General features: G+C 51.8%; 5 protein-coding genes across 5 annotated transcripts; all 5 read left to right on the forward strand.

The window, feature by feature from the left end:
* Positions 1 to 2391: 2391 nt before the first annotated feature.
* PXL1 (Paxillin-like protein 1) lies at positions 2392 to 4464 on the forward strand (the record flags this gene model as incomplete). The annotated part of the gene is made up of 3 exons (XM_014690158.1): positions 2392 to 2506; positions 2562 to 2663; positions 2720 to 4464. The coding sequence occupies 3 exons, from the start codon at positions 2392 to 2394 to the stop codon at positions 4462 to 4464; spliced, it is 1962 nt and encodes a 653-aa protein (XP_014545644.1).
* A 5805-nt stretch (positions 4465 to 10269) lies between these two features.
* On the forward strand, positions 10270 to 12657 carry G6M90_00g074230 (uncharacterized protein; the record flags this gene model as incomplete). The annotated part of the gene is made up of 2 exons (XM_014690157.1): positions 10270 to 10718; positions 10797 to 12657. 2 exons carry the CDS (start codon positions 10270 to 10272, stop codon positions 12655 to 12657), a joined length of 2310 nt encoding a protein of 769 aa, XP_014545643.1.
* Positions 12658 to 13510: 853 nt separating this feature from the next.
* Positions 13511 to 14674, forward strand: G6M90_00g074240 (uncharacterized protein; the record flags this gene model as incomplete). Its single annotated transcript, XM_014690156.1, has 2 exons — positions 13511 to 13642; positions 13724 to 14674. The coding sequence occupies 2 exons, from the start codon at positions 13511 to 13513 to the stop codon at positions 14672 to 14674; spliced, it is 1083 nt and encodes a 360-aa protein (XP_014545642.1).
* A 1797-nt stretch (positions 14675 to 16471) lies between these two features.
* On the forward strand, positions 16472 to 17900 carry MTFMT (Methionyl-tRNA formyltransferase; the record flags this gene model as incomplete). Its single annotated transcript, XM_014690155.2, has 4 exons — positions 16472 to 16727; positions 16923 to 16993; positions 17045 to 17160; positions 17222 to 17900. 4 exons carry the CDS (start codon positions 16472 to 16474, stop codon positions 17898 to 17900), a joined length of 1122 nt encoding a protein of 373 aa, XP_014545641.2.
* Positions 17901 to 20647: 2747 nt separating this feature from the next.
* Positions 20648 to 23522, forward strand: G6M90_00g074260 (uncharacterized protein; the record flags this gene model as incomplete). The annotated part of the gene is made up of 3 exons (XM_014690154.2): positions 20648 to 21024; positions 21082 to 21341; positions 21412 to 23522. The coding sequence occupies 3 exons, from the start codon at positions 20648 to 20650 to the stop codon at positions 23520 to 23522; spliced, it is 2748 nt and encodes a 915-aa protein (XP_014545640.2).
* Positions 23523 to 23805: the final 283 nt, after the last annotated feature.

Raw genomic sequence — 23805 nt, forward strand, 5'->3', positions numbered from 1 at the left:
GAGTGTTGGTAGTAGAAAGGGGAAAAGCCTGGGAAGGGTTGAGTGAACCATGGACTTCAGCCCATGACGAGGGTGGGTAACAACAGCTCTTCCTCTTGCGGTTTAAGAGCTAAGAGCATTGGCCGCGAGATGGTCCAAGAATGTTCTTCCTTTGGATGTGGCGCCCGTCGGCGGCAGGGCTTGTGCAAGGTACCCGGATGCCATTCGGCGGGTGGATGGTCGGAGCGCAACACGGTTGACAATTTGGGCAACGGCAGACCTGTGACACTCGTCCACGCCCAAATGAGCTGTGGATGCGCCGCATATCCACTCCGGCGGGTGAAAATGAGGCTGTGGACACCAACCCGAGTTTGGTGTAGCCAGTGAATGCTTGATTAAGTGAAGGGTGCTTCAAGTTGATTCAATATGGAGCAATCCGTAAAGCAGCGCCATAAAGAAGAAGCAACCTCTTCATGCGTCGACATTGATGTTGGTCGTGTTCTCGTACGATTGACGAGTAAGGATATATACAAGCCCCAAGCAATAATCCACTGGCGAAGAGCTGGTGGTTTATGCGTAGCGATATCGCTGCGAGACGGCGGGAAACTATTGGAAGACCATATCAGCGTGCGGATACCCCCTACGGAGTACGGAGTAGGAGATAGTACCAGATTGTATGGCCAAGTGTCCCTCGTTTCACCCTCAGCTTTGCCTCGACACTCGATGGGCCGTAGAACGGGACCTACAATAATTGCTCGAAACAGGGCGAAAAAAAGAGACCAAGACCATATTGACACAGAAGCAGTAAATAATTTGTGTAGCTAATCGGCAAATTTGGGGCGAAGCGCAAGGGAGCCTTCTAGTGAAGGGTCAGGAAATGCTGAAGGGCTGAAGGGGGCTCTCCAACCCTTGGCTGTCATGGTTGCAGAATGGGATTCTGACGTAACCACGATGACCTCAAGGGCCAGCATCAAGGGCCAACGTCGATCCTCCTTGCTTGCCACCAGCTTGCCCTGAAGATGTTCCCAGGGTTCTAGTCGCCTGTCCAGAACCATTGACAGCGTCTCCCTGGCTTCGCATCTGCCCTGAAGGGCAATTTGTGGCGGTCGTTTGAATTCAATAGAGCTTTATCGCATAGCAACCAAGAAGTCCTGACCCATTCTGTCATTGATGATGGACCCATTCGGTGTTCACTTGGTCGTGTATCAGGTGTCGCTCATCGATTTGGTGGCTCTTCGTCCACCGGAGCCGAGCGCGCAGAAAGTTTTATTAGGGGAACCAACTCCCGTACGGAGAGTCGACGGGACCACCGCCTTCAACTCGACTTCTCTCGGATCTTTGAGAATACGAGGCGAAGGATTCCTTTTTCTTTTTTCAAGTTGTCATTTGTCCCGCCGAACACCTCTCTCTCTCTCTCCTTCTCTCTTTGATGGTTTTGAGCCAGGATCCAGTCTCACGGCAGGTACCTTGTCGTATGTTTCCTAGGTTGTGCCTTCCCAATACGAGTCTCCGCACAAGCCAAACCATTGCCGCTGGCACAAAACTACTCGAACCGTCTCCACCGCCATCACCGTCCTAGCCTGAGAGGTCACGTTTGTGATCGGGACTCGACCTGAACACCTACCTACACGAACCGGCGACGAGTTGGCGCCACTCGAGGCCGAAGTTGCAGGCCAGTGCAAGCCCGTCACTCAAGGTGATTAGAGCCGGTATTAAAGAGAACAAGCGAAGCCGCCGGATCAGGGGTTGGCCAGGGTTCCACTACTTTGAATACATGCCTTTCCTTGACAAGACTCGAGACACAAGGTGCATCACCTCCCAGTGCTGCTGACCATCTCTCAAACATCGTCCATCATATGGCATCGTCATTGCACGTTCTTCCATTTCTGCTTCCATGAGCTGCCTGTTTCACCCATCGCTTCTGTTTTGTCGGAATCAACAAATCCCGTCGCTCGGTGCTGAAGCAGAAACGCGCATCCCGTTGCCTGTAGGAAACATCGACAGCTAGACCATTGAAACATAGTGACTTGCTTGCAAACACGACCTCCGCCGGTTCTGTTGCATTAACAGCGTCAGCCTCTTTGTTTCGACTTCGCCTCGTCTTTAGACCTAGTCAGTACTGATTCAATCGACGTCGTGTTGTTGGCACACCTGGGTACAGTGGTGGCAACCTGTGTCAGGGACGGGGAGACTGAATCAGTCGTCTCTTGCTTTCGCAAACTCTCCGTTTCTCATGCATGAAGCAAGTTTTTCTGGAAAGATAGTTCTCCTCTCCTCCCTTTCTCCGGCTGCCGACGACTGCCGTGTTATTGCCAGATATCGAATGCGTGTTTTGCATATTGGAGGTTCTCCGAGAATAACTTGAAGAGAGCCAGCAGCAACTACTCTGGGGTTCCGAGCCCGTTCACCACCATGGCGCTGCCAAGGGAATCAACATTTCTGCCGACAATAAAATGTTCATTATGTGGTAATCAGGTGGAAATTTCCATGATGGGAGACCATCTCTGTGCTGGTCCAACAGCAGAATGTGTGTTATATGGCGTCTTCTCCATCAGCGTAACTTTGGGCTAATTACGAGGCAGTGTCACCACCTTTGGATTCAATCGATGAATTTGAGAGCCAATTCGCCAAACCGCCTTATCCCAAACATGCCACACCACCTCCCGTAGAGACAGGTTCAATGGGTAAGTCGCTCAAGCTGCCCTCTGCAAGCTTGACGAAACCACTAACTGGTTACCAGGCCAAACATACATGCATCGTGGTCAACTGACCCCCATAAGTCAGCCGAGTGAATCGCGGGATGCGTCCCCAGTATACCCCAACAGGCGTGAGAGTTCACGCAGGGCCCATGAATCCTTCGGCTCTAGGCAACCTATTGATGCCAGGTGGGAGACGCCAATGTCTGCCAACCCATCTACACGATCGGGAGGGTATGGAGGATTCGAAGAAACAAACAGAGAAAACTTTGATAAGCCTCTAAGCGGAGGATTTATGGCTAGGATGAATACCTCTGTTCCAGGCCCGTTTGATCCTATGAGAGCCAAGAACTCATATCCTCAGCGAAACGACTCACTCGAAAAGTTGGTTCCTTCAGAAGAGCCACTGCCGCCGAGACAGCCCCGAAAGGATGGATATGGGGGATTTGGAGCCCCAAAGAATCTGGACTCAAATGGTTCGGCGACGCTTAGCCGGTCCGAAACATATCCCAAGCTTTCTCCAACAACAAATTACTTCCAGACACAGCGGGTAACTTCAGCGCCAGGGTCTCATCCCGAGCGCTTACGCACCGGAGGAGGCCATGGACACGAGTATAAGAGGTCGATAGGCCCGGATACCTCACGCAAGCCTCCTCCTCGCACAAGCTTGCTGCCAGAATACAGTCTGAGAAACGCGGGCTCCGTTGATCTGGCCGCAGAATTTGGAATCGGGAATCCATACCATACGCCATCCGATTCAGCATCATCCGTCGGATATTCCGACTCTAGCCGCGCAAGCCGAAGCACTGCCGTAACGAGCCCAACTAGCTCAGAAATCTATCAAGCTGACCAAAATCGCGACATGAATGAAGCCGGTTTCTCGACGGACAAGCTTAAGCCCAAAGACTTGCGCATCGATCCATTTGCAGCTGCTTCACGGACACGTTCTCCGCGAATGGTCGAGTCCCCGTATGGTCTCTCTCCAACCACCCAGTTTGACGGTGCGTTAGGGAACGACCCACGACGACCCCCTTCTAGAGCAGGATATAGTACCTCTCCGACTCAAGATAGCAATTACACGTCGGCGGGTTTCAGAAACGACCATGGACTAACGGAACATACTTCTCCGCAACGGCAGCATACTTGGGAACGACAGGGTTCTCCCAAGAGGCTGGCGCTTCCATCTCGGGGTGACTGCAAGTCCTGTGGACTAGCCATTAAGGGCAAGAGCATTTCCTCAGCCGACGGTAGATTAACTGGCAAGTACCACAAGGCTTGCTTTGTTTGCACCACTTGTGCCGAGCCATTTTCGTCGTCCGTCTTTTACGTCCTCAACGACAAACCCTATTGCGAGCAGCACTACCACGAACTCAACGGCAGTCTCTGTGGCGATTGCGGACGTGGTATTGAAGGACAATACCTTGAGGATGAGGCGAGGGTCAAATACCACGTCGGCTGTTTTCGATGCTTGGACTGCGGCGTATCTCTGTCGCAAGGGTACTTTGAGGTTGACGGCCGCTCTTATTGTGAGCGAGATGCGTGGCAACGTGTACAGCCAGCGGCGTCTTTAGAGCCAGAGCCATATCGACGCGGACCGCCTCGTGGAGCCGTTGGCACTCGAATTCCACAGGGACTTCCGGCGCGTCCAGCACCTCGTCTTGGACAAGGAGGAAGACCTCATCCACCGCCGCCCAACGGTATTCCGAATGGAGGACGTCTCGGGGTTGGTGCAGGTCAACAGTTCAAAATGAACAAGCGCATGACGCGCTTAGGCAACATGAACCTGTGAAAACACATGAATTAATTTATTAGGCGACTTCGGCCAATAGCTGACCCGCCATGAGACCTATGATTTGTCATGAACATATCATCACTTATTAGTTTTATAGTCTGTTCGGTTTTTTTTTAACGGCAAAGAGCCGTACCCCTTCTGGGTTCATTGCCCATGTTATTCTTTGCAATGTATCATTGTAATATTTTGGGGCGCTAGTTCCAAGTTATCGGACTAGTCGTATTTTATATATCCTCCTTGCGGGAACCGGTATGTCCTGGCAGGATTCGTTTGGAAAAATTGGGATATTTTGGAAGACATGAGCCAACCCGGGGGCCTGAGGGTATCGGTCCATAAATTTCGGTAACATTTGGATAAGGATTCTGGATCAAGGACGCGGTGTTTATATGTACTTGTTCAATGCATTTGGGGGGGTGGAGGAACTCTGGCAACATGTAGACAGTGATACCACAATGACTTTCGTCTAATAAAGAAGATTGTCGCGTGAGCGATGCATTATATTCTAATCGCCCGTCCTCCTGCTCGTGTCATGTGTGGGCTTTGAGAAGCAAACAGCGAGAAACATTGTGTGTGTGTGTTGGGGGAAGCATTTTTAACATGCCTCTCAAATCAATACTTGGCGTCTCTTCTGTAGTTAGTACTCGACGTTTTTGATGTGTCGTCAATTTGGATGTAGTTTAAACAAATACCAGAAAGTCCGTATCGGGGAAGCGCACGAGTCACATATGCGAATTACGTCTTCTGTCTGGCATCCTGAAGTCCAAAGACGTCGAAACATACCTTGTAAGCTGTGTGCCAAACTGTAGGTCAGACTGGCAAGTGACTATTCCCCAGCCCACAAATACTCAGTACTATGGCTGTTGCTCCCGGATAGTTTCAATATTCATTGGGCGGCAGATTGGCGATGGCCTCTTGTGAAATCATGACTGGTATGACGAGACACTTGGCACTGTAGTACAGCACGAGAGTCTGGTAGACAGGCGATGACAAGTCTACATAAAGGGCTGCATGCATGCATCTCGGCATATTTTGCTGTAGCTGGACAGGGAAATGGCCACAGTCACGGGACAGAACCTCTGCCGTGAACCTTTACAGCGGTTGGTTGTACAAAGTTATTGGTCGGCATTTGTGCTGACCATCTGTGGAGGGCTGCGCGAACCAAGGTCTTGCAAGACAACTATTCTGATGCAACTTCTTTCGTCTGTAGAGTGTGATCCAGGAGGCGAGTAATTGAGACTGGTCGGACTCTCTCTACCTTGAGCCAAGCTAGGAGAGGTGTGAGATTGATTTTCATTGGTGTTGACTTGATCATTGGTTTCTTTTTGGAGAATGTCACGATGGTGCTGTTGGCGGGGTTATCCGAGGCCGCTGTTGTCTATGTGCATAATGTTTAATGACAGAGTGGCGTTGAATGGCGGGCATTCTCGAAGCTACGTATGTACATATGTTGTTGCCAATAATAGCTACGCCAGCAGTTGTGGCGTTCGATTCTTCGTGTCGGGTCTCCAAGACGTTGACAACTGATGCCGATTCAGTCCCGTCACTAGCCATCGCCGTCATTGTACTGGTCTTTTTATTGAGGACCGTCAACGCTAAATGCCGTACGCAACGCGCCTCCAAGCAATTCTTTTTTTTGTTTGGGTGACGTTGTTGAACATTCGGATGAAGCCCAAATCCGTGGCTTTGTCTTAAGTCGTCATCTCGGTTGCAAACCACCATGTGCATGGAGCGCACGTGGGGTCTGTTCGTTCGCTGTGGGTTTATTGCGAGTCTGCGCCCGTCGTAAATCCATATTATAGTTTCAGACTGATTAGTATCCTCAGGAGCTAAGCTTGTTTTCTACAGAGGGCGTAACAAGACTCAATGAGTTTACTAGGCCGACCGTTGACGCCTTGAAGGATTCGATATTGTTGAGAGAAACCCCATGGAGCACGTGGGAACCAGTGGCCAAACTACATGTACATACCTACCTAGGTACTTAGGTAAGTACCTAGTAGGTAGGTAAGTTAGGTAGGTACCTGGGTAGTGAATTTTGTCCTTCCTTTTGCGGCGGGTATCGTCGATGCATAGATCAACACGGGCGATCGATGGCTCAAATAGAAGAACTGCACCAGCCAAATGTCCAAATGTGTTGCATTGTAGGGAACCCCCCCGTACCGATGTTTGCCGTTGGTGGCCTGTCAGTCCAACCCTTGAATGATTCGTGACCTGAACTGTTTTTTAATATATTTAAGTTTTGTTTATAATCCTTATAATTTCTCTCCACACCATATAGCATAAAATAGTATATTAATTATAAACAGTACACTACCCCCTACCCTGTCAGGTCACGCATGAAGAACAATTCGGGGGGCTGACTGTATGTATGTGTGTATTTGGTCAGCAGCAGGTTTTGGGGGTGATGGGCAGATACCATCAGATTGAGGGATGAGACCTCGGTGGCCGACGTCGATCTCGCCTCTTCCCGGCGACTTTGAGCGGGTTGGAACATGACCATGGGTCGCGCACGACCCACGGATTGATTGACCCATCTGTTTGCACTGTGCATTCCCGTAGCGTCAGGAGATCTGTGAAAGGGGAAGCGGAAAGCGCCAATCAATTGCGTATGGAGCAGGAGCAGGCGATCTACGGAGCAAGAAAGGGGGGCGAATGACTTCAAGAAGAGACAATCGTACGTAGGAGGATGCCAAGTTGGGTGATCTGAGGCTGAATGGCCTCAGGCAGGCACCGGGATTCTCCCTGTTGTTACCGCGACTGAGCAGGTGCTCAATGCTTCCTGCGTTTGTTGCAAACTTGTGGCTATGGATTGACCTTGTTGCGCCGCCTGCCCCACCAGGCCTGTAACCTGTAACCTCGAGCAGCAGCAAGAACGAGTACGACCACAAAGCACGGGTGGTTTGACTGACCCTGGTCGTCCCAATGCCTTCAATGTTTTGCTATTACCACACGCCGGGTCTCAATGGACCGGGGGGGGGGGAGGCCGTCAAGAATCAAGATTGACCGTTCATTGTTGGCCGTTGGCCGTTGCGGGAGTGGTACAAGGGTGATGCCAGCTGCTTCACTCCAACATGTCGACGTCGGCTTCTCGCCCGGTTTCGGCTGCAGCGGCCTGACGTGATGCCATTTGCCCCGACGCTCTCAAATGTCGAAAATGTCGCAAAATCTGTCAAGCCTCCTGGTTAAATCAACAGGTGCCGCCAAGAGAGCGCCGTCTTGACTCTATTTCCCTACCCAGGTAGATACCTAGGTAGTTAAATTGCTTGCCCACACCCCTGGGGGAAAACCCGCTGCTCTGCGCGCCACAAAGGCCCCTGTTGCACGCAGTCTTGGACTCTTGGGCCCAAGAGAACTGGAACATTGAAGCCATTGTGCAATCGTCCGGCGGCAAGTTGCAAAATTTTGAGCCCGAGGGAAGGCCAATGGAAAACAAGTCTGGTCGCGCAAAATGACGTAGTGGATACCAAGAATCAATTGATGCGTTCTTGCCAAGTCGTTGGCGATTCTTGGCCAGCAGGGCCTTTGAACGCCCCCGACAGGCATGTTATGCTGCGCTGGTTATTGGACCAGACCAGAATAGAAAAGCCTAAAGTACGGACAGATTACCAGACACGTACTACAACTCCGTACCAGACCAGACTGACTCCGGTGACAGGAAAGAAGTGGTGCAGCCAGGAGCAGCGACCCACACCAAATTCGAGGTAGTACTGGCAGTATCTTGGATTGACAATTTCAACTGCTGACAAGCTTGGCTGTCCACGCGATGGAGATTGGTGGTGGGAATACTCCGTAATCAACAAGTTGTCAAATGCTGGTCAAGGCTGCGCCAGAAACACTTTGCCTTGTTCTTCACTCAGTACGGCGTACGCCCTGGAACAAACATGGCGCCGCCCAGGGGCGTAGCACACTCCGAGCCGGTGGACACAGATCAACAGAGTATCAACACGGAGTTGAGGGAAATGACTCAATTGTTTGCTCATCATCGCTCTGTATTGCTCTGTGCAGCATGAACCAACGCCCACCGGAGTGTTTGAGAAGGTCCTGTCCATGCGTGCTACTCCGTAGACTTCAATGATCCGCCTGGCGCTTTGTAATCGGTGGCGGCAGCACGCAGCGCTCGAGTCTGGTGGGTGACGACGCGCAGACTGCTGAACTGCAGATGACGACAAGAGGAGGTCTTATTATGCTAGGTCCATGCACGTCCAGGCCGTCTTCATTTTTTCCCTTTACAACTGCTTCATCGCTGTTCCTTATCTCCCAGCACCCCAGCGCCGCTTGTAGCATTTGACGCTGGTGGATCCAGATCACAGATTCTCCAGGTCCGGCATCCATGTCAATTGGTTCCATGCATGTTAGCCTCTAAAGTTCGGAGTTGCTCTTGGCTCTGCTGCGGACGCTGCTCCACCCTGGTATTTGTATATACACAGTACTCCGTACGTACGTACGTACGTACATACATACATACATACCATTAGATCGCCAGTAGTTGATGGCCACCTAACCTGGCAGCATTGAGGTGGCGTCTACTCCGTATTGTAGTATTCGTAAACCCCAAGCCAAGGATGCAAGACATGATACTATTAGGTCGGTGCAGGTGCTCACCCAATACCACTGGTCCCACCTTCTCCCACTTAATTCATTTGTATAAATTTATATAACCCTCATGTACGGAGTATCATACGAGCTCATGTATATCATCTTATCTGCTACAGCCACAACCAAGCCATTGAACCCGTCTTCGTCTTGAGCAGCCTCAAACAAGCTCCAGTCATGTATGCATGTTGGCGGCCAGTCAAACCAGACACTGCCGTCACCAAGCACCATTAAAGACACCACATGCACCCACCCCTTTCGCCACTCCCCCTTTCGGCTGGTGGCACCAGTTGACTCTACACCTGGCACTTGAGCGGCCCGAGTGCGCACCCCCTCCTGAAAGTCAACCGGACTTGGCTTGCCTGGCCAACTGGTCTGGTCACTTTTCGCTGCTCCCGTCACTGCTGTAGCTCGTCTCTTTTTTTTGTCGGTCTGTTTTTTCTTCGTCATTTGCGTTGACGCCTCTCGCTTCTCCCATCGCGTCAGCTTCGACTCGCCTCTGGCCCTTTCCGTTCTTTTACTCCCATCCCTCGTGAGGCCCTCTCGTTTGCGGTGCCGGGACTATCAAATCGAATCGGGTATTCCGTACCCAGTTCCCCATTTCCGAGTTCACTCCGTGCGCGCGCATGACGGACTCGACTCGACTTGTCTCAACTGATCTCTCAAGATAATGCTCCATTAATTCTCCTAACTCCCGACTTCAGGATTTGAAACGCCCCGTGGTTGAGCCAAGACACCGCCCTGGGGCTTTGAGCCTCGCTGTTGTCACAGTTGAGAGCACTTTCCATTTGCAGACCACGAGCTTTTGCAGTCAAGCAAGAGTTTGTTATTTCACCAACCCCGACCAACGCGGGATTACGACCAGCAGGCTGTCGAATATCTCTTTGCAACCTGCGTTGGCTTTTTGTCCCGCCAAGTCGACATTCTATCAGTCCACCACCAAGGTATAGAAGCTTCCTCGCCTCCTAGGATTCGAGCCCATCCGTCGCCACTCGTCTTGTTTAACTCACCACATCCAAACGAAAACGAAGGTCAGGCCAATTTCAACTTTCAGCCTGGTTCTTGTTTCTCCATCTCCGCCATACAGAGAAACTCAAGTCGATTAGTTCCTGATCGTTTCCGGTGAGGGTTTTACGTCAGATCTCGTCCTCTATGCCATATCTTGGCAGGGGGTCAATGGATAAGATGCTAAACCCTCAAGGACGACGAACCATGTTGTCTCGGCTAAGACCGAGGTCGGTCTTCATCATCTTTATGGCGGCACTATCGCTTTATTTTCTAGTCTTTAGCGGTCCGTCGCCGAGGTTGCACATTGTCCCTTACACTAAGGGTGGAAACACGGACAAGCAAGGCTCAGCAAAAGACACGAAAAACAATCAACACGACGAAAAACCGCTCTCCAGCCCCAGGCCGGAAGACGTTGCACTCAAGCCTGACCCTGGCCATCACCACGAGGAACCTACTGGTACTCGTGCGGGTTGGGAAATCGACATTGATGATCTGACCTATTGGTCCGACCCGGACGATCCGGAGACCAACGACGACGTCCTGCCTGGCTACGAAACCGACGGCACGCCCAGAGAGGCCGGTGATGTTGCCAGACTGCAGCACGAGAAAGACTTGCGAAAGATGTGGCGTTACGCTTACAAAACCACTGCAAAGTACGTTTTCATCTGTCGTGTTTGACGGTCCCTTGATTGCCAATTTTGTTTGTCAAGGTGCTAATCTTATACACCCAGACTCGCAAACTCCAACCTAGTTTATGGTAACACACTCAACCAGCTGATACAAAAAGACAATCGAACCGAAGAACAAAGCAAGTGCCTTCGTGAGGATCCGAACGTGAAATTCAAGTTCAATGATGATCAGCCTGTGCGATTTAACCCTTATCCCGACTACAATGGCGACGAATGGAAGAAAGATGGTCATGCCCCTTACGTGCCCTGCAAGGGTCCCACCGGCGAATTTGTTGAAGACTTGCTTGTTTTCCGCGGTCGCCCAGCGAGATGGCCTCAGACCAAGTTTGGGGGCTACGACTTGTTTGGTATTGACCCGAATTTGTGCTGGGAACGTGATTCCCGCCTAGGCCAGTACGGGCTCCAGGAAATGAAGAAGAAGGTCGGGGGATCGTATAAACCTATTGATTGGGATAACGTCAATTGGGGTGAATTACAGAAGCACTGTTTGAAGCAAAATGCCGACCGATTCGACATGACTATGAGCAAGAAAAATCCCTATCTTAACAACTACACCGAGAATCATCAGCAGGCTACCCGGTCCGAGTACATCAAGACAGAAGCGCCAAAAATCAAGGGGAGATTCATTGGTGCGAAACAGGGCCAGATCACCAAGGAGTCTCGAACGGCTCTCCTGCTTCGATCATACACGGGAATGAAGTACACCGACAACGACAGACAAGTCATTCGTGCCCTGGTCAGCGAACTCAGTCTCAAGACAGGTGGACAATATGAGGTTTTCCTCCTAGTCCACTCCAAGAATCAAAGTCTTCCCATTTTTGATGATGACGAGCTGTACCAAACTGTCCTCAAGGAGAATGTGCCTGCAGAATTCCATGGCATGACAGTCTTGTGGAGCGACCATCAGGTCTGGGATGTGTATCCCGCGTTGACAGACGAGTATGCACGAGCTGTTCACAGCGCTCAGTGGCTTTCGGTTCAAAAGTTCAGTCAGGACCACCCGCAATTCGATCACATTTGGAACTGGGAGATGGATTTCCGATACACCGGTCACCACTACGACCTTCTCGAGAAACTGTCCGCGTTTGCGAAGAAACAGCCTCGGAAATATCTGTGGGAGAGAAACGAGCGCTACTATATTCCCGAATACCACGGCGACTATGACACCTCTTTCCGCGAAGACGTTGCAAAGAAGCGGGGCAACAAGACGGTTTGGGGGCCTCCTGACCTGCCGTTCGTCAAGCCTGTCGGTCCTAAACCTCCAGTGGCTTCTCATGAAGAGGATAACTATGAATGGGGTGTTGGTGAAGAAGCCGATTTCATTAGTGTTGGCCCTATTTTTGATCCTGTTGACAGCCAGTGGATTATATCAAACCATGTTTGGGGTTACAGCGACGAAAACCACAAGTCTACCGACCTTCCTCGACGCACAACCATCGTCACCCAGTCCCGAATTTCAAAACGTCTCCTCGACATCATGCACGTTGAGAACTTGCGTGGTCAGCATGTCGCATCTGAGATGACTGCGCAGACGGTTGCATTGCTTCACGGCTTGAAGACTGTCTTCGCTCCCCATCCAGTCTTTATGGATCGTGATTGGAAGGGAGGCTTCCTCAATAACTGGTTCAACCCTGGACCTGATGGCGAATCTGGCGGCCGTGGATCACCGTTTGGCTGGGGGAGGGAGCGCCGTTTCCAAGGTACCACCTGGTATTACCGTGCCGAGCCGCCGAACCGACTCTACAACAACTGGATGGGCTGGGTTGACACCAATATTGGCGGAATCGACTGGGAGAAGAAACATGGACGCCCCTGCTTGCCGTCGGTTATGCTTCACCCCATTAAAAACACGCAACCCACAAAGCCCGGCCACAAGTCTGAATTCGAATTGGCTATTGGCTAAGAGACTTGTAGCATACTTGTGATCGTCCCAAAACTCGCAATACCTAATCTTTCGCGATTGATTTGATTCTTTTCATTCCTCTTCTTTTTTCATGGCGAAATCAACTTTGTCCATTTGGGATACCCAATTCGTTTTCTTCAAATTCATTTCAAATTTTTCTACATGCAGCACTCGCGTCTAAACGGGATACTCGAGAAGGGCAGTGTTTCTGGTACTACATTTTGCCAAGGTGTTTTTTTATTCCACTGTGTTTATGAAGTGCCACGTCTTCCCTGGTTGCAGGTGAAGGATGCAGTGTACTTATGATGGTTTGCAGCCCTTCGATTTGGTTCTGGGCCACAAATGAGGGAGGTGTTGCATGACGATGAGATGCACAAAATCGGCGTTTGTCCATTACATGTCTTATTGAGGTTTTTTTTTTACGGTTTTATATGGACCGCGGCATCATCATGTGGCCGCAGCGCTCGTCGCTCGCTTAGGCACAATATTTCATTGCGACGCGCCTAGACTGGCATATTTCTTGTTCCATTGTTTCCTTCAGCCTTGGGGAGAAGCGAATGCCTGAAATCCCATGTCCAGAGCATTTAGTATATATAGGGAGAAAGGCCTGCCTGACATGGTCAATGACAATAAATGTAACATGGAATGTGCCTGTGAACTAGTTTGGTGAATGCAGCCTCTGCCGCTACTTTGCTGCCGGAGGTGATGGATGACTGTAGAAAGCCTCAGAAGTGAGAAAGGAAAAAAAAAAAAAACATGACTAGAAGTCATGAATAATTGTAGGCAACAGACAAAATATGCAAATTCAGGCATGGCGCCGTTCGCTCACCAGATGGTGCCGCGCCAAGGCAAAATGACGCCTGGTCTAGTCGCGGCATTAATGGACCATTCACCAAGTCGGGCACTTTGCTCTCACGCACCACCAAACCGGACAGCATTTGAAGCACCATGTCGTGAACTACAGAGCATGAACCCGCCACCCACGGTAAGCCCGCCCTTTCAGATCCAACCTCGTCTTCCAAGATGCCAGTGTCCAGAAAGAACGACTCGTTGTTAACTCGCCAAGACACCTACTCCGCGGCGGTTCCTGCTGGCCAAACGGCCATCTGCCTCAGAAACCCCGGCGCCGCAGGCATCGCAGCAGTTCCAGTCAACGCCGCGCTTCGGCTCGTCCTCTGTACCGCAGCATGCGCAGCGTCGGGCGCATGACCTCGAGGATGTCGATGAAGATGGCGACGAGTCGTGTGACTCGTCGCCACGGGTCGAGGCGGAGCCCAAGGGAAGCCGGCTACAGGATACCATTGAGATGAAGTCCGACGACTTGATGTCGCAGGATACGGAGCGCCTTTCTCAAAGCCAGTACTTTTCAGGAGAGGATGTCGAGGGTGTTCCCGGTACCGAGTCGTCGCCCCTGTCGCCGGATGGGAGGGAGGCCAAGAGGCGAAGGGTATCTATCTCGCCCCCCGCGCCGTCGAGCTCCCTCGGTACTCCGGAGCAGGCAGCCACACCTGCGCGGGGACACGCATCCCCAGCAGAGGGCAACGGGTCAGAGTCTCCCGGGGAGCTCGGGGGGCCGAGCCGTCGACACCAGCCCGTCTTCCAACCGGCGCCACGCTTCAAACCTACTGATAATGAGACGTCGCTTCCGGTCCTCCCCGGGGCGTTCTCGCCCCAACATCGCGGCGCGAAATATCTGCCCGGCGGACACGCTGCCCAGTTGCAGGGGTGGCTGTCTGAAGTGAAGGGGTGGGAGGGGACGCGGGACGAAGACTCTGTGCTGAGGCTGACGGTGGAGGAGATCAGTCCCGGCGAGCACATGTATCTGGCTAGGGGGAAATCGGGGGGATCTGGTGATTTGAAGGCGTACATACTTGCTGGGGAGGGCCGGTTGACGGGCTTGGGTAGGAGGGCGGCCGTGAACGTGGGGAGCGTGGTCGTCATTGAGCAACCGGTCTGGGAGGTTGATTTGGTCGGGGAGTGCTGGACAGTGGGCTGCAATTGGAGCGTTGACGGGTGATGATGGTGGTGGGATATTGGCGTTGTGGGCGCTGCTGTACTGGATACTGGGCGGACTATTGTTTTCATGGCGGGCTTCCTGATTCTTCTTTTCAAATACGCTGTTTTTGTGCTGGAGTCTTGGAGAAGAAAGACATCATGTTCAAGACGAAACCAAGGTGGCTGGGGGCATGGCTCTTCCCAAAGAATATGCATACGTCGAGAGGAATCTAGATGGCATTTTCTTCCGTCAGATGGTCAAATACATGCTTCTCTTTGGCCTCTGAGCTGGAAAGAGCTTCTTTCAAACCCGTGAGTTCAACTTGCTTCCCGTTTACTGGAAATCACGGTACGTGGAGTGGCATAATTGTTGGCCTGCTTGAATTAATATCGGACAGGAAAATACAGACGACGAGTCGAGGAGAGATGCCAGTAATGTGGAGTCTATCCGTAGCTTTATTTGTGCCTCTCCGCTTCTGTCCAATTTGAAGTTGACGGAAAGTCCTGGGCGAAAATTGACGAACCGGCTAAAGAACCTTCAACATGGCATGTCGGCTACGTTTGCAAATTACTTGACTTCATCATAGGCGCCAGTTGCTTGTCTCGATTCTGCCAGTTGTGATGGACGAGCGGTTTGAGACTATGCCTGCAGAAGGATGAACGAGGCCATCTGGGTTATCCTAGGGACACAAAGACGCTGATGGCGGGCTGTTTAAAGCTTCATTGACAAGAGTCCAAGGCTATCGTGTTACCCTGCCGATTTTGGAAAAGAAATAGACCGGCATTAGGAACCGTTGATCACCTCTTATGTGTATCATCACCCTTGGTGCAACGGGGGCTTGGAAACATTAGCCTTTGGTCAAGACTACAAGTCCCTTTTATAGAACCTCTCTCCAGGAGCGGATTGTTCCTCGCTGTAAAGGATATAGAACATCATTCCGAAGCAATTGCGATTTGAAAAGAAAAATAAATGTTTCCTGTCGGCTGGTTTCGAGCTTCTGGGCCTACTTGCAGCGGCAGGTTCGACGTGGTGACTGCGATACTCATAACCACAATACTGATGCTATCTAGGGTAGTCTTTAAAATTAAGATATATTCCCAGTGTAGGAATCTTTTTCCAGTAGTTTCGACCAAGAAACACGGCGCAGGTCATTTGAAACCATCTTACATATGTACGTTCGAGAGCATAGGAAAGCACGCTGGGATGTCACTGCAAGAAGCCCGCCACTACAGGGACCTACCCTGCTCAATGCTACTGTGAAGTTGGGGAACAAAATCAAAATAGAAACAATAATAATAAAAAATGAAGGAAAAAAAAAAGCTCTCCAGGCGCGACATGTGGATTTCATTTCTCTGGCTGTCGTATTTTCCGTACATAGGGTTGTCTGTACGGTCACATGCTAGTATGGAGAGGCCCCAGTCAACTGTTTCTTGCTCTGGCGGACCTTTGGATGGCCAGCCCGAAGGACGAACAAACAAAGGAAAAGAAAATCAAATAAGAAAAAATCAAAAGAAAAAAGACGGCAGGTATAGTGCAAATTGGTTTTACTTCCTAGCATACAGCATCGGACTCGTCAATAAGATAGGAACATGTACGTCAAATGCAGGATGGACTGGCGAATTCACGCCCCATCCGCGTTCGTCAGGGGTCCGATTATGCACATAACCGTGCTTTCTCGCCAAACGCGAACATCAACCACACGACTCCCAAGTTCACCACGCACAGTCATCACCAACTGGCACCCTCATACCCGCCAGACGATGGATCCACTTCTTCGCCAAACATACAGGTAGAAATAGAAAATATGATCCGTCCGCCATGTTCCGCCTCATAAATAGGGCCCAAGCTCGCCTTCGCCTCCCGCCGCCATACGCCCCTTTTCAACGGCGACACAGCTCGCGCAAGGCCTCGGATCCCTTGAGGATATTGTTCTGTGGCTCGGACGCATTCAGCTGCGAGTCCCTGAGGGCCCTGCACCGCGAACATGTGAAGAACAGGGCGTTGGTAGAGGCACTGGATGTGATGGTATTGCCGGGCAGGAGGACAGGAAGGGGCCTCAGGACGGTTCGTGAAGGTGAGGATTCTGCTCCCCCGTCGTTTTTCTCTCTCTGTCTTATTATCTGGGCTTCGAAGTTCCTGGCTCTTCTACTGCACTCCTGTTTGTTTTTTAAGCCCCCGGCAGTAAGAGTCCATGCAGCCAAGTATTGTCTGCGAACAGAGGCGGTGCTGCATCATGATGCCTCTACAAGACCGCGTGCTGATATCGTAGTGCCCTGCAAAATACTCGCAGAACAACTCAACCTCCCAATCCACCAGCGGGAGACGTTTCGGAAATGGGATGTAAGTCCACCGGCCTGACTGGCTGAAAAAAAAAACATTAACATGGACAAGCTCCCCGACGGCACAAATCTAGTCATTGTCGTGTCCTTCGGGCTCTTCGTCCCCCCTCGGATCCTGGCATCCGCCAAATACGGAGGTCTGAATGTCCACCCATCCTTATTGCCCGAGTATGTTGGATAGCTCACCCTGCAGTACCCAAGCGAAGCACTACTAATGAGAAGCCCCCAGCCTCCGCGGCCCGGCGCCAATTCACCACGCCCTCCTCAGGGGAGACACGCACATGGGGGTATCGCTACAGACTCTGGATGACAGGGCCTTTGACCACGGGACTATTCTTGCGCAGAGCCCCGCGCCGGGCATGCCCATCGCGCCGGACGCCTCGTTCCAAGAGGTCCTGTCTGCTGTGGCGGTCGAAGGCGCAGAGATGCTGATCCAGGGATTGCGCGACGGTGTTCATGTTGCGCCCCGGGAGGACGTGGGCTGGAAAGCGGCCGCGCTGCAAGGCAAGCAACTCGTCCACGCACCAAAGATTACAAAGGCAGACGGACAGATACACTGGTCTGCGTGGACGGCAGAGCAGTTTGCTAGAAGGGTTAGGGTGCTGGGGTCAGTGTGGACACATGCGGTCAGTGATAGGGGTGTCAGAAAGAGAGTGATTTTCTTGGATGCTGGGCCAGTGGCACAGGGAGACGTGTTGCGGCAAGGCGGGGAGGGCAGGTTGGTATGCGAGCATGAGGGTGCAGATGAGAAGAGGGCGGGGCGGCATGAGATGAAGGTGGTGCTTCAACAGGATGGCTCGTGTTTGATTGGCATCCCTGGCGACTCTTGGATACGCGTTGAGAAGGTCAAGGTTGATGGGAAGCCAGAGCAGATGGCTGCCATTGCTCTTGGGAACTTTGTCCGATGAGGCGTGACGACGAAAGCAGCTAGAGACAACAGACGGTTATTGCATCAATGACAACTTCCAAGATGGGACACCTCGACGGCTAGACACGGGCATAACCGGACGAATGCACATTTTGTGTGACGGCATATACATAGAATGAATTGTGTCCGAGGAGTTTGATTTCACCAGAATCTGCTTGGTCCGGGTTGAATACGCAAGTCTAGCCAGTAACGGAACTCGCCGAGCCGGTGCTTTGGTCACATCTCGAAATTGCATACGGGTACAGCACTGGCCACCGTATTTTGGGGCGAGGGTCTTGCTACAAATAGGATACAGAGTATTAATGAGGCATGTCGAAGCATTGTATGTATGCGGAGCAGGCGCAGAGATGATGGACGCATCGGCTGTTCCATAGTTCGAAAAAGTTCTATGCCAGAGGCCAAAGGGGGGTTTTATGTTTGCCTAGCCATCATACATAACATGTACACACATACACATCTAATACGAGTAAAAAAAACCATGGCCAGGTTGGAAATGGCGGATCCTAGGAGCAAGTGGCATCTCTACAATCGCTGCAATTAGAACACGAACGGGTAGAGAAAGAGGCAACCGGCTCGAATAATAGCACAGTCGGTCCACTCTGGCATGCTGGACAGGATGTGGGAATGAGATCCTGGTGATACTGGCGACGATGGCTGGAAGGTGGTGCTTCCTCATGTCCTTTTTGGTTTTTGGTACTTCGTATGGAGTACATCGGGTGAGAATTGACTGGGTCCCGAGCAATTAATTCACCATGGGTTGGTGCTCAGCAAATTCCTGATTTAGCAAGGCGGTCAACTGCCATGCTCGAAAATGAATGCCTGCTGATGCTTATTAGCAACACTACTCCATCGCCTCCCTGGGCTCAAGTGGAGACGTCGCCAGCTTAGTTGTCGACTGCATACTTTAGTACGCAGAAGCCGGAATTGCATTCTTGTACCGCATGCTCCGTCTGGTAGTCAGCGATGGGGAGGAGCAGAGAGTGGCAGCGCTCGCCACATACCGGCCTCGGGCAACCAACATTGCATGGCGCAGGACAGAGCAGAAAAAAGGAAGCCGAGCCACAACTCAAGAGAAGGGCCAACGAGTGTCGGCTGGTTGGGCCGGATCGTCGTTCATTCTAAGTAGGTAGGTAGTATTCCAAAAGGTCGACCGACAAACAGGGAAAGGGGGAAATCGTACCCGTCAGCGACCAGATTTTGGTGCGGAGAACGGAGAACAGGACATCGAAACAATTACTCGCGGCAGGCGGGGGGGCTCAGAACGACACTGGCCATCGAATCAAGCCGCGGGAACATGGCGCTTGGCTCTTTACGGAAACGGGCGTCCGCTCGTCTGCACCACCTGTCAGCATCCTGGTCCCATGGGTCTGGCCAAACGGATTTATCTTGCCAACGTCAAGTCACCATCGAATCATCGCAACCTGGCTTCGCCCTGGTATTCAGTTCCATGAAAAGCTCTCGAATTTACCCCAAGACTCTCACGATGAATCACGCCCGGCGCCCAGGCCATACCGGGGTGACGCGGCCACAGCTCCATCAAAAACATATCGAGGACCCGTTCGAAAACTCCATACGCAATGTGCTATAATTATACCTAGTTGTGCACCACATCGTGGTAAACGTCAATGAAGGGCGGCTTCGTCTCGGCCAAGGATATCGCATTCGAAATTCAAACGTCGTCCCATCTAGTTCCACGTTCCTGCATTAGCGGTGACTGATCGAGCCTGGCCGAAAGCCATACATGGACAACCGCCATGTGCAGCGACTACATTAACGAGGCTTCCCCTAGTTACTACTCAAGGGCAGCTCCATAGACTGCGGCTGGAGACCCCATTTTTGGCTCCATGGACCCGTTCGCCATGGCCGAGGTACCCAGATTCAGATTCCTTCGCGGCCAAATTGTTGACAACGGGGTCGACCTCTGCCGCGCCGACACTCTGGAGGGAGGGAGACCGTCAAGACACTTGCTGAGCTGACGGCCCAATCCCTCCACTTCAATAAGCTTATTTATGTTTGATTCAGTCTTACCGAGTACAAATGTATCAAGCTCTTCGATGCTGATCTGTGCGTGAAGAATGGAGTCTTTCAATGTTCGTATTGTACAGTTCCTTGCCTCCCCTCTCCGTCACTCAGACACTTTGCAAGCTTACGAGATGCTGTCCATACAGACAATGCCTGGTCAGTCTATACGCGAGCTAACATGCTGTAGGCTATACCCGTGCCATGCAAATTGACTTCCATCACGGGAACCAGTAATACATTCCCAGGTGCTGGACGGTGCTGTGGAGTTCCTCGGCCAGCCCACCGCCATACGCAGCAGTTTTCTGCCTCCGTCAACCAACAGCCCTTGTTGACGATTCCATATCTTCTGTATTATGTATGGGGTACTATTTGTGTAATTTATACCCAGCCCAGTACCAATAAGGAATGTGCCGCGTGGGATGCCATCGTATCTCGTGGACCGCGAAGTAGACCCCCAACCCCTTCGGTCCAACGCCGACGAGATGGTTCAAAAGCAGCTGTCCACCCAGCGTTGGTTGGGTTGTGGTTTTCTCCTTGGTCGTTTCTCTTGTAGCAGAGGCATCCTTAGTCCTTTGCCTCACGTTGGCATTTAAGAGCACCCGGCTCATCCTCTGACGTATCGTACGTCGTAGTCATTCGTTACTCATTGTTTCGCCCTTCACATTCGTTAATTGCAAATCTAAACCAAAAAAAAAAAAAACTATAATGGCTCCATCACTCCTTTCCTTGGGTGCTGCGGCTCTGGCCTTGGCCGGCAACGGTGCCGCTGTCCAGTGGTATCTCGAAGACACCTACAACTCGACCAACTTCTTTGACAAGTTCGATTTTATGACCATTGACGACCCCAACAGTGGATATGTCAACTACCTGGGTCGCACGGAAGCCATCAATGCCGGACTTGCCGCGGTTCAGGATAAAGAGGTCGTCCTTAGGGTTGATAGCAAGTCATCATTTACAACAGCCGAAAGAAGGCGTGGTCGTGACAGTGTGAGACTGGAGTCCAAGGCGAGACTCAACCAGGGCCTTATGATTGCCCGATTCACTCACCTGCCTCAGAGCGCGTGTGGCACCTGGCCTGCCTTGTAAGTCGTATTCTCGCTTCATATCGTGCTTTTCACACTGACTGACAAATGTATTAGTTGGACCGTCGGTGATACCTGGCCGCAGGATGGCGAGATCGATATCATCGAGAATTGGAACCTCCGGGGCGTCAACAATCCCGCCTTTCACATGGCTAACGCAGCCTCCTATGGCAGTTGCAGGATTGACAGCGCAGACCAATCCGGCGACCTCATCACCCCCAACTGTGACAACTACTACACAGACTACAATACCCAGTGGCTTAACCAGGGCTGCGTCGTTAAGGATAATGGTCCTTCGGGTGGTAGTGGTGGCGTGTGTAAGTCGACATGCAAAGCTTATGACTTGCTGGGTGAGATGGAACTTGGCTGACTCTTGTGTGAAACTAGATGCCATGGAGTGGACCAGCGACCACATCAAGATCTACTCGTGGTTCCCAAACCAGGTTCCCTCGAACATTGGCTCTAGCTCTCCCGATACGTCCACTTGGGGTGCGCCGACCATGCACCTGAGGAAAGATCTTTGCAATATCGACAAGATCTTCAAGCCCCAGCGAATTGTCTTGAACATTGCTATGTGCGGCAACCCCGTTGAATTTTCAGCATGGGAGGGCACCTGCAAGAACACGCATGGCGACAGCTGCCGAGACTACGTTGGCCAGAACCCTGATGCCTTTAAAGATGTTTACTTCCAGGTTCAGGATATTCGCATCTTCAACCAGGACGCCCCCAAGACTACTGCCACCTCCACTACTGCCACCACCATGGCGTCGTCTTCCACATCCAAGTCTGAGATTTCCACGGCCTCTGCCACACCAAGCACAAAGGCCTCGTCCACGTCCAAGTCTGAGATTTCCACGGCCTCTGCCACACCAAGCACAAAGGCCTCGTCCACGTCCAAGTCTGAGATTTCCACGGCCTCTGCCACACCAAGCACAAAGGCCTCGTCCACGTCCAAGTCTGAGATTTCCACAGCCTCTGCCACGCCAAGCACAAAGGCCTCGTCCACGTCCAAGTCTGTCAAGAACACCTCGACCTGGAAATCATCCAACTCAACCTTGAGCACAGTGTCCAAGAGCGCTGGCTCTGTGAGCGTCAGCATTGCCTCCAAAGCCTCCGACTCTACTGTTCCGACCGTTTCTACCCAGGTTCCCGTCACCTTCTCAACCTCGGTGCCCAGCTTGTCAACGAGATGGCCCAACTCCACAATTGCCTCTTCCGTTGAAATGACCACCTCGACTGTGTATACCACCTCTACTCGTACCATCACCAGCTGCCAACCAACCGTCACCAGTTGCTCCGTTGGCAAGGTCACCACTGTGACTCTCCCTCTGTACATTACCATCTGCCCCGTCTCTGCTGTCGAGACCAAGACTCCCGCCCCCAAGCCCACCAAGACTTCCGCCAACGGTGGTAACGGCGGTAACGGCCCTGAAAAGACTACCATCACTACTAAGGTGACCAAGACTTATACCATTACCAGCTGCGCTCCCACTATTACCAACTGCCCCGTTGGTAAGGTCACTACCGAAGTCTTCACTACCACGTACTGCCCCGGCGAGGAGACGGCGGTACCAACTGGCTCTAATGGCGGTAACAACCCCAACGGTGGTAACGGCGGCAATAACCCCAACGGTGGTAACGGCCTTGATAAGACTACTATCACTACCAAGGTGACCAAGACTTATACCATCACCAGCTGCGCTCCTACTATCACCAACTGCCCCGTTGGTAAGGTCACTACCGAAGTCTTCACTACCACATACTGCCCTGGCGAGACGGCAGTACCAACTGGCTCCAATGGCGGTAACAACGGTAACGGTGGCAACAGCGGCAATAATGGCAACAATGGCAATGGTGGTAATAATGGCAACGGTGGTAACAGCGGCAATAATGGCAATGGTGGTAATAATGGCAATAGTGGCAACAACGGCAGCAATGGTAATAATGGCAATGGCGGTCAAAACGGTGGTAACAATGGCAACGGCGGCAAGGGCCCTGACAAGATCACAATCACCACCAAGGTGACCAAGACTTACACCATCACCAGCTGCGCTCCTGGTGTCACTAACTGCCCCGTCGGTAAGGTTACCACCGAAGTCGTTCCCACCACATACTATCCGGGCAAAGAGACACATCCCACTGAAGCAACTGGTCCAAAGGGCGGATTCACCGCTCCGCCCCCTTTCCACCCTTCCAAGACCACCATCCACAACACCCAGACAATTGTTTCCGTTCCTCAGCCAGCCAAGCCCAGCGGCGGAAACAACAACAACAGCACCACCAACGGTACCAGCATCGCCCAACCCCAACCCGGACCCAGCGGCTCCCAGGTCTGTGTCGGGCCCTCGTGCGGCGCGCAGCCCAGCAGCCCAGCACCCAATACCGGCAACGGGGGCTGCACCGGTCCCAACTGCCCTCCGACTGTTGTCAGCGGTGCTGCCAAGCAGAGCCTGAGTGCCCTCGTTGTCCTCGGTGCTGTCGCCGCTATGATGCTGTAAATTTTTAAACGGGGACGCCTGCAGCTTCGATGGGCTTGTGATTTCGTACTTTGCAGTTGTCGGCTCAACTGGCATGGCATGGGGGAGATCTGATTCTGGTATTCTGGTGTAATTCTACTTATATATTATCTCCTTTTATTTACAGGGTTTTACGATTCACTGGCTATTGGTTTGCTCTTTTTTGTACGTGTGAGAAGTAGGGCGGTTTAGACGAACGAAATACAATTTCTTAGAAGAAAAAAAATAACAAAACATGACACACACTCATTTGTCTGAAACGCGG

The sequence above is a fragment of the Metarhizium brunneum genome, chromosome 4 (genome assembly GCF_013426205.1).
Source record: "Metarhizium brunneum chromosome 4, complete sequence".
NCBI lineage: Eukaryota > Fungi > Ascomycota > Sordariomycetes > Hypocreales > Clavicipitaceae > Metarhizium > Metarhizium brunneum.